The 10742-nt window shown below is 38.3% G+C and overlaps 1 protein-coding gene across 1 annotated transcript; it reads right to left on the bottom strand.

Moving 5' to 3' along the window:
* Positions 1–2121: 2121 nt before the first annotated feature.
* On the bottom strand, positions 2122–10435 carry LOC144888716 (uncharacterized). The gene is made up of 2 exons (XM_078767718.1): positions 10130–10435; positions 2122–6420 (listed from the first exon to the last, which is right to left on the bottom strand). Exon 2 carries the CDS (start codon positions 5730–5732, stop codon positions 4881–4883), a length of 852 nt encoding a protein of 283 aa, XP_078623844.1. The 5' UTR covers positions 5733–6420; positions 10130–10435; the 3' UTR covers positions 2122–4880.
* Positions 10436–10742: the final 307 nt, after the last annotated feature.

Raw genomic sequence — 10742 nt, forward strand, 5'->3', positions numbered from 1 at the left:
TTATGTTACTAAAACTTCAAGAGACTCGGTTTAGCAAAATCAATGTTTTATTCACTTTTGAGAATTTGTTGTATACTTGAGAATTTGTTGTATACTAAGCCGAGATCTTTAATGAGGCTTTGTTCCAATCTTTGTTGAAGCTCGTTTGGTAGGTCTTGGTTGAAGCTCAGTCTGTAGGTCTTTTGAAGCTCGTTCAGTTGCTGACCAGTCTTCAGTTGTTCCCCGTCCACTCTGCTCTCTGCTCGCAACTTTCTCCTGGTTTTAAAGCCCCAAACCCTTTGATGTTGCAGAGCATGCAGGGTGTCCCTTATCCAAAACCTTATTTGGCTCTCTTTTGGCCAGCTAGTACTTATTTCTGTTCAAGAGGTCAAATGCTCTGACCTGCTGAGGAAGAATTTGCAGCCTGTGTTCCATCTATGGAACACAGGCTAAATATTGATAGACACAGATGGCAGTCCAAGAGCATTACACAGTCTGTTTCCTTAAATTAACTCTCTCTCTCTGGACCACCTGTTAGCTCTTTAACAGAAGCTAAATAGTTCAAGAGGATTCACAGTTTTATCAAACTGCACCACAGAGCATTTTTACACCAGATCACATTCGGTAGTTATATTAACAATATGGTCAATATGAATATTTATTCCCCAACAGTCCCCGGTTTTTTTCTTTTATGTTTATATTAACCATTAATCTAAACATTACCACATTAAATATTCAAACCACTAATCTGGTAATTCAATTTCCTAAGGCATACACCGTCATTCTGGAAGAATTTTGATCACAATACATTTCCTTGTTCATTGACTCTTTCTATGTTGATAATTCAATTCAACTCATTTGCATAAAGATCACAAAACATTTCACCTTCACCAAAACGCAATAATTTCAGTTCATCATTAAAATAATAAAGCATCTGCAACATTTGGCAAAATATTTGCCTTTAATCAAATATTGACTTTCTTTGTTTGAAAAAAGGGGCAGATCACTTGTGTTTGGAATTTCAGCATAAAACAATTTTCTCCTGTTGTCTTCATCACACCTTCACTATTTGCATAGGATTTTCCGCTGTTGTGATAGCTGGGCAGAGTCAAAGACTGACCCTGCTCTCCATGCAGCATCCTTGCCACTCTTGCTGTGAGCCATAGTAGATTTGAACAAGGCCTCCATCCAGTTGTAGTCGACTTGCCTCCTCACTAATCGTGAGCATGGAGCAAGTATTGATGTGATGTTGATTTTTCAACAAGATGTGGAGCAGGGATGCCGGATGCATCCGCAATGATGATGTTGGGACCATGGTACTCAGTTGCCCATGGTCCATACCAGGAGCCCACAGCAGAATCGTGCACAGCTGTTGTGAAGGAAAAGGCAGTCGTTCGCTTGCAGCTCCATGCTGGCTCCCCGGAAGTTGGTGAAGTAATGACACACGTCACCGTATCCCGTAAACGTTGCAGGTAAAATATCGTCGTCCTGCAATTGCTGATGTGATGAATGTTCGAGGTATTTGAACACAAGTAATTGATCGCCCTTTTCCATATGTTGCAGTGTGACCCAGACAAATGGTCACATAATTTTCCCTTGGTGAAGGTAAACATCCATCTTCCAAAGAAGCATTTCTTCATCATTCTTTGAGAAAGAGGGTGTATGCCAAGATTAACTTCATTTTCACAAATTTCCTTTTTCAAACTTCTTCCCAGATGTCGTTATCACTCCATTTGGGATGTGGTCTTGTCTTTCCTTTACTTAGCCACATTTATATCTGCTCTCCACACAGATTGAATCAGATGGGGTACATTGTAACATGAAATCACTATCTTTTATAACAACTTCACACGAATAATATTCAAATCAGACATGTGTTTTACACTACTAAAACTAAGAATAGCATCCACAATTGCTTTCAGGTTCATATAATTCAAAAAATTAAACACATGCAGGTGTTGTAACTCAACTCAAAGAAAATAAATGCATTAATAAATGCATTAATAATGATTATATATGATTTAAATCACAAACAGGAATATCTAATTCCCAACAATTCTTGCAAACAAGCAAACTATGCCTAATGTGTTATTAGCATAGTCCTCCCCGCTTTTTTTTTTTTTTTTTTTTTTCTTTAACAGTGTTACTTGTGGTTATATCAGTTCATCGATCGTGTAAAACGGACATAGTGCACAACAAGTTGTTATGCCCTCATTTATGTCAATGACATTCAACATTATATACCAAACTAACAAACTTCTTAAAATGTGACTAAAGAAAAATCCCTTAATCTATAACATAAATCTGATTATTTGCCTTATCCTGATGCCCCTATCTCCCGGGGTCCATATTTATTTCTATTGTTATCAACTTCCTATGATCTGTGAATTCGTTCCAAAATACCACAACCATAGGTTTTAACAAAGCTCTACCAAACTATGTCCAATGTGAACTCAAAATACTAGTAAAACAATCAATTTCAAAGAATTAACTTCAAAGGGTCAGCAAATTCATTCTATAACCAGATCTAATTTTCCCATCCAATAGTTTGCCTTGACACATGTCATATTATAACATTTTAATAAACCTTCAGAAATGTTGCCCATCGCAACAACTTCCCTTTTACAAATAGCCATGTGTAAATTACGTATTGAACGACAATTTTCTCTCAATGTGTTTGGCCTAAATGGCCGCAAAAGTGGCTGCCAACATGCAGTACCTTTTTTATCTACCAAATAAGTGCTCGTCGACATAAGACCTCTACCAAATGTTGTTTGTAAAAACAAATCTGGGATTTCTAATTACATGGATGCACACTCTCAGGACATTGCAGGCTGCTGTTATCAATCCATTACGATAAAATAATTTCTTTACCCACAATCAAATAAGTAACACAAATTGAGGATATTATCCCTATCACATTCATTTATAGATTCATTTGGTTCTAATTCTCTCTTTTCCCACTGCTATAAGGAAGAACAGTAGCTCTTATAAGTCTTTGTAATATCTCATTAACTTTACCCAGCATTGAAGAATTTATTTACTATCCATTTCGATGCAACTTAGTGAATACTACTAACACCAGTATGCCAATATAGGTGTGGCAGATTAACAAAATATGTTGCAGGTACACGTAACATCATGTTCTGAGTGTAAAAACATAACAAACAAAAAAACCCATCTGAGTGTAAAACACATAACAGCGCATTCACGTCTGCCCCTTGGTTTTAAGATTCACAATGCATTTCGTTTTAAAACTCACAATAGTTCAATTCAACAAAATTGTCTTTACTATCTGCCCATATCGTCTATGCCTAAGACACATCCATACATACAGCACAATTTATATGCTGATAAAGGTCAAGTTTATATATGTAAAAATCCATGAGCAGAGTACTCTGGAAAGTCAGTGTAAGACCACTTCCAAATTTGGCTAATTTTGTACTCATTTTGTTTATGAAGCTCCTATCCATAAATAGCTGTTATTCTCATATAAATTCTATCAAAAATGGAATCCCAAAATTACTCACAATTTTACTATTAATTAATGGCTGCTCATAACCTAGCACATCAAATCTGTATATTCCATCGCCCTTGACAAAAGAGATAATGTTCATAATCAAATTATATTCCTATTTTATTTTACGAATTTTCTGGATATTCTTGTAAGATTGACACACAAAACAAAAACATTGACACACAAACATACACAAACCCAAGCATTATGTATATTTGTTTGCATTTGAACCATCATTAACAGATCAAGATGGGTGTCAATTTTCATTTCAATTTCGTAAAATTTATCCTTTAATGTTAGAAACGCTAATACACAAATAGACAAAAAGTTTATTTTTTTTAGAAAACCCCTATAATGTCACATTGAAATTACCCTTTTTGGTCCTACAATAATTTATCCAAATTGTACAAATTTACAAATTGTACAAATTTTACAACACCTCTATTTACATGTCAGTCGACCACTGACCTATGAGCATGCAAAAAATAGTCCAAAATGCCCAGCTGCTGATCATGTGATGCTCGTCACTTGGTTTCCAAAAAATTTTGCAAAGCAATGTTCCACACTTTGGTAATTGTTTTGTTGTAAAAAAATTGTTTCGCCCAAAGTACTCCCTAAAACGACATTTATAATTGGCAAATATGAGGCTTCCAGAATGAACTCTAATTCTGGATCTTTTAATTCATGTTCCAAAAAATCCAATTTTGGCATTTAATCAACTAATTATTAATTCGCTAATAAGCAAAAGTAAAATTCATTCTTGCTCCGAAAAATTTTTTGAGACAAGAAGCAGGAACAATTATTCATGTTGGTCTGTTGGCATTTGGGATCTGCAGCAATGAAGGCCTAATCGTTATCTGAGGTACCAGTAAGCACTGGTACCCTTGATCCTGGTTTCTCCTATGAACTAGTCTTCCTATTTGAATATGGACAACATCGTTTCCAGTGTCCAATATTTCCACAATTAAAACATCGATGTCTGTCATTGGCTGGTTTGTCCACCTGTTCACTTGTATCGCTGGGCTGCCTCTCCAGATCCCTGAGTTGCCACCCCACTCCCTGGTTATCTCCTACTGCATTGTTGCGTTGTTGCCCAGAAAACCTATTGCGTTGATTCGTAGTCATCAGGGCTTGAGTCTGTAATTGCATCAATTTCTCGGCATTTACAGCACTATTTCTGGCTTGAATCCGCTGATGATGCAAGGCGTAATTCAATATTTCTTGCATTGACTTGCCTTCCCAAGCAATACATTGTCTTTCCACTTCACTCTTCAATTTGGGCAATAGACCATTAATAAAAAGGGGTTTTAAGGCATTGTCAATTTGTGCCCGGTCTATGCCTGAATATAGTCGGAAAACATCTCGCAATCTGTCCAAATAATCGCTAGCATCTTCGCCTGTTTTCTGCTTGCATGTAACCACTTTGTTCCAATCCGTCACTGGTGGCAATTTTTTTTATGGCCTCTATCAATTTATTGATCTGTGCCGTTCTAGCCTCCGTGGGCATGTCTACCTGTCCATCTTCCGTATTTACCCAGTTGGCCTCACGCATTAAGTTCCTCAAAGTGGTGGTATTAGGAATTAACCATTTTAAAAGTATTGCCATGTCTCTTGCAGTGGGCAACTGAGTTTCCACAATTAACCGCAGTTCCTCCGCAAATTGAAGTGGATCTGTTTTGATTGATGGCATACTACTCTGCAATGCCTTCAATTGATGTACCTGCCATGGTCTATACATCAGATCTGGTTGTTGCTGATTTGCCCCTGGAAATTGCCGCTGAGGAAAATTCATAACACCACATTGCTCAAACCCTCCTTGTGAGAGAGTCAACTTTTGATCATTCATTAGCCAATCACATTGATCGTTAGATTGATTGGCATTTATCACACGACCCTTACTCCTTGTATGGTGAAATGGAGAGCATGATAAAGGTATAGCAGCTGGTTGCATCGTTTGCCCACTTTGAGTCGGTTCCTGTGCCCCAATTGCACCCTCTTGGGTAGTTACCTCAAATGGGTCACGTCTTTCACCTGTCCTCTGTTGACTAGAACCAATCGCTGCACTCTGTTCTGGTCTTTCGGCAGGTACAGGTACAGGCACTACCTGTGGCTGATATACAATATGTCTCCGATAAGGTGGAGGAGTCTCGTCTTCCAGTTCATTTGTCTCGTATGATCTGGCTTCTGGATACAATTTGGGTTGGGATTGCTCTCCATTGCTGACTCGAAGAGGCATCTGATTTGCTACCTTACACAACCTATGTTGTATCTGTTTCACCTCTTTCTTCAAGCCCCCCCCATCTTTGCTTTGGTCTCCCTTTCCCTAGATTCAGCGTCCCAGTAATAGAATGGTTGCCAATCCACTTTGAACTTCTGTCGCCCTCTTGCTTCCAATTCTTTTCTGAGTGTTGCCAATACGTTTCTATCAAAAGTGCCCTCCTGTGAGAATCCACTTTTTCGACCTTTCGTCCATTCATACCAGGATTCCACATCTTTAAGTGATTCTGCCCCATATTTCTGATACTTGGAGCTGATACAAGCACCTCTTTGACTCAAATCCAATTGACCTTGTTTAATCTTGCAGAATCCACTTCCCATTTTGCCTGTGTGTGAGTACCTCTTTATACTCACTCAATATATCAAATAACTACAAGGACTACACATCGGACTACACCTGTATCCACTATCAACTGTGTGTACTGCAAAAATCGCAGAAGTTTGTTCCACCTTATACAAAGTAGCGTTGAATGCGTTGTTGTCTAGCTTATTCCGATAAGCTCTACTCTGTGGTCTTCCAGGAAGTATCTCTCCACCTGTCCACTTGATGACTTCAGGTGATTTCCAGAGAGTCCCCCTGCCCTGTGGCTTTTCCCACACCCCAATCTCACTGATCAGTGTTGCAGATGAGTCTGGATCAGTAAGTCCTGTTAAGGGGGGGTCAAACAAAAATAACCACATAATATAACAAATAACCACTAGACTCACCACCTCGCTCATCGTCCCAGGTTGTCTGCACATTGATGTTTTGCAAATGTCTCAAAGCTTCTTTCTTGAGACCGCACTTTTTATTCATCCATCAATTGACTTGTTTAAATTAAATTTAAATAAAATCAGATCAGATTAAATTAATCAGATCAAAATCAATCAGATCAATCGGATCAGAATCAGAATCAATTCAATTATGCAATTTCAATCAATTTATCAATATTCATCAATAAAATTCTAATAATAATATATAATAAAATAATATAAATGATAATATCCAAATTCACATTTATCAGTCTGATACCGAATTGAAACCAATGTCTGATACTGAACTATGATATGGGATCAACATTACTCTATACCTAAACCTTTTCCCAATGTTGCCAAAACAGTTCCATCCACTGACGGGGAATATGAGCATCGGTCGTCACCGTTTGACCCATATCTGCCGTCAGTTGACAAATCACCGTTCTGCCCCGTGATCCTATCTGACATATTTATTTATTTATTTATTTTTTTTCAATCTTGTCTGGTCATTATCTTCTATCTATAATTCCAGTAATCTCTGTGTGTCTGTGACCGCTGTTTCTCGACAACCACGGGTCCGATATACTTGAAACTTGCCAGGTATATTGCTGGAGACCTGAGGATGTGCCTTTTCAAGGTTTCATATTAATCGGAGAAGTAGTTACCGAGCTATGTCCAAAAAACGATTCAACCAATCAGAGAGCAGCGAGCTATCACGTGTGCCGAACGTGGCGAACAGACTCTGCCTCGGACGGCACATTTGAGAGCGTATTCATTTATTTCCCGTTGGCAAACTATGTTGGCGCTATGTTGGCGTTAAACTATGTTTTAAAACTAATTAAAACTAATTTGCGATTCTTTCGCTTTCCTGCGCGTTTGTGCACGCTATGGCGATTTCTTTACCAAACTCCGCAAGCCGTTCGCTTTGGACCAAACCATTTCATGTAAATAGAGGGGGGGGGATTGTCACCGTACTCGCAAGCCGTTCGCTTTGGACCAAACCATTTCATGTAAATAGAGGGGGGGGATTGTCACCGTACTCGCAAGCCGTTCGCTTTGGACCAAACCATTTCATGTAAATAGAGGGGGGGGATTGTCACCGTACTCGCAAGCCGTTCGCTTTGGCTTTGCGAATGGACCAAACCATTTCATGTAAATAGAGGGGGGGGGGATATAATTTTAGATATATATATAGTACGGGCATGCCCTAGTATCACAAATTCAAATACATTACTGTCTTACATGGGAAAAATGAATTGATGGTGCACCTCATCAAATCATTCCCCATCAGAACATCATAAGGTTACATCATAAGGTTACATCATAAGGTTACATCATAAGGTTACATCATAAGGTTACAATTTCTAAGGTTACATCATAAGGTTACATCATAAGGAACATCATAATTTGACCAATGCAATTCAATCACATTAAATTGCACACCTCCTACAAACTTTGTGACCTGTAATACAGCATTAATCCTGCAGGGCTGTAAAACTATCCTTAACAGCCCATGCACTCAATTTACATCAAAACCCAATGATGACATGCCTGACATGATGACATGATGACATGATGACATGATGACATGATGACATGCCTGACAATCATAGCAATTTTCATGATTGTAAAATCATGACCATTGTAAATCATTGTAATTATAAATCGTAAATGTAATTGTAAATAAATTGTAAATAAAAAATTGTAAATCATTACCCTAATCAGAGTCATACCATAATCATCCATTGCAGAAGACAAACATTTACTGTATCATTACATCCACGTGGTATAATCAGCAATGAAACAGTTTATCATTAACAAAATTTGAGAATGAACATCAATAATAATCAACAATATGACAATCATAATGACAATAATGAATCTCATAAACAATGAGAGAAAACAATGAGAACTATGAAAAGGGAAACAGGTAAGAGTGAAACAAAAGAGGAGGAAAGGAGGAGGAAAGAGGGGAGGAAAAGGGTGGGGAAGGGAGGAGGAGAAGTGGCAGAATGCCAAGGGAGGAATGAGGCTGGGGGGGGGGGGGTGGGGCGGCGCTCCCTTAGGGGTATTAATACTATGCGAAATACGACACTCATTGTATTTTTCTAAAAATAACTGTGTATGATTGGCTGCACTTATTCTCCCTTACAAGGCTGTGAAAGGTTATATGATGGATACTATTGTCCCTCTCGACCTTCGGTGCAAATCATACACTCATCTGTGTATTATTTTAACGATGTAAACTGTGTCGTACCATTTCACAAATTATTGTAGCAGTATTGGGGCCATGGTTGGAGGAGGGGGGGGGGGGGAGAGGGGTGCAAAAACACATGCATACCCACACATACATACCCACAAAAACACAGCAAGACCACATAATGAGGTGATATGCTAAATCAATATGGGATCCATATGGGATATGCAATCCCATTCAATCCCATACAATCAACAATCCTATACATGCCTCATACAATGTGTCTGTAACTTACATATGTAATTACAATCGTCGCCCAAATGTATTTGGCTGGGGGGTGTAGGGCAGGAGAAGGTGAAAGAGGTTACATTTAAAAAATCGTTTCTGATCCCATATGTAAGTGTGGACTAGGGCCCAGGACACAACACCAAACGGTTGCCATGGGCAACCTGCCTGCACGCATTCCAGTGGCAGGATCAGTGTGTGCAAATCTTACTTGGAGATGACACGGAAAACCTTTATGACAATGCTAAACTCACTTTTGTAGCACAATGGGAATTTTTTATGACTTAAAATCGAGCCAGTCGATTTTACCATTATTTGGCTTACTGTACAGATGCTGTATAAAATCGCTTTTTACTTTAAAATCGCTATAAAAAATCGCTTTAATCGCTTTAAAATCGCTTTAATCGCTTTTAAAAAATCGCTTTAAATCGCTTTTTAAAAATCGCTTTAAAAATCGCTGTTCAACTTGTGCGAGAACATATCCACACGTCCCTCGTGACCACATCAAAGAAGAGGCTCACCACAGGAAAAATATTATATAAGTCTCAACCGTAGGAACCCAGCAAATTTGAATCATCATACAAAAGGAATGGGGAGATATGTAACACAGACCATTGAACTGAAATAACGTATGAAATCAAATGAATACACAAAATATTTTCATGACTGGACGAATGCAGCACCGTTTTTGCTAACGTCCCGGGATACGTTAGTGGCTCTTTGCACTCGTAGAATGTACCGAAAAAAAATTCAAATTACAGAGAAAAACAAAAAAAACAATTTATTTATTTATTTTTATTTTTTTTTAAATTTTTCGTCATGACTTCTGAAATTTAAAAAAATCGTACAATAATTATACAGTATATACGATATCAGTGGTTCTTCATGAAAGCACAGCACCTTTTCCAAAGACAAAAGGCTTTAGAGGATATTTGTGACGGTCCATGGCACCCTTCCTGAAAAATGCGTATACATAAATTTTGGAAGAAAAAGAGAAAAAAATTGTCATGATTTCTGAAACCTGTTAAGGGCCTCGTGTTTTTTCCTTCCACACATCAACAAACGTACACAAAACTCAAACACTGAACTATTTTGCGCAGATTAACATCAGACTACACAGATAACAAACAAAAGCTTACCTTGTTTACCTGGGCAGTTGAGTCCCTACGGGCCACCACTTCTTGGAGAATTATTAACAATTACTGGTGTTATGTTACTAAAACTTCAAGAGACTCGGTTTAGCAAAATCAATGTTTTATTCACTTTTGAGAATTTGTTGTATACTTGAGAATTTGTTGTATACTAAGCCGAGATCTTTAATGAGGCTTTGTTCCAATCTTTGTTGAAGCTCGTTTGGTAGGTCTTGGTTGAAGCTCAGTCTGTAGGTCTTTTGAAGCTCGTTCAGTTGCTGACCAGTCTTCAGTTGTTCCCCGTCCACTCTGCTCTCTGCTCGCAACTTTCTCCTGGTTTTAAAGCCCCAAACCCTTTGATGTTGCAGAGCATGCAGGGTGTCCCTTATCCAAAACCTTATTTGGCTCTCTTTTGGCCAGCTAGTACTTATTTCTGTTCAAGAGGTCAAATGCTCTGACCTGCTGAGGAAGAATTTGCAGCCTGTGTTCCATCTATGGAACACAGGCTAAATATTGATAGACACAGATGGCAGTCCAAGAGCATTACACAGTCTGTTTCCTTAAATTAACTCTCTCTCTCTGGACCACCTGTTAGCTCTTTAACAGAAGCTAAATAGTTCAA

Source organism: Myxine glutinosa, chromosome 13 (genome assembly GCF_964187855.1).
Source record: "Myxine glutinosa chromosome 13, kmMyxGlut1.1, whole genome shotgun sequence".
Taxonomy (NCBI): Eukaryota; Metazoa; Chordata; class Myxini; order Myxiniformes; family Myxinidae; genus Myxine; species Myxine glutinosa.

Bases quoted from the DNA above. Each gene is read 5' to 3' on its own strand.
- LOC144888716 (XM_078767718.1), bottom strand. From the start codon at position 5,732: ATGCCTCTTCGAGTCAGCAATGGAGAGCAATCCCAACCCAAATTGTAT.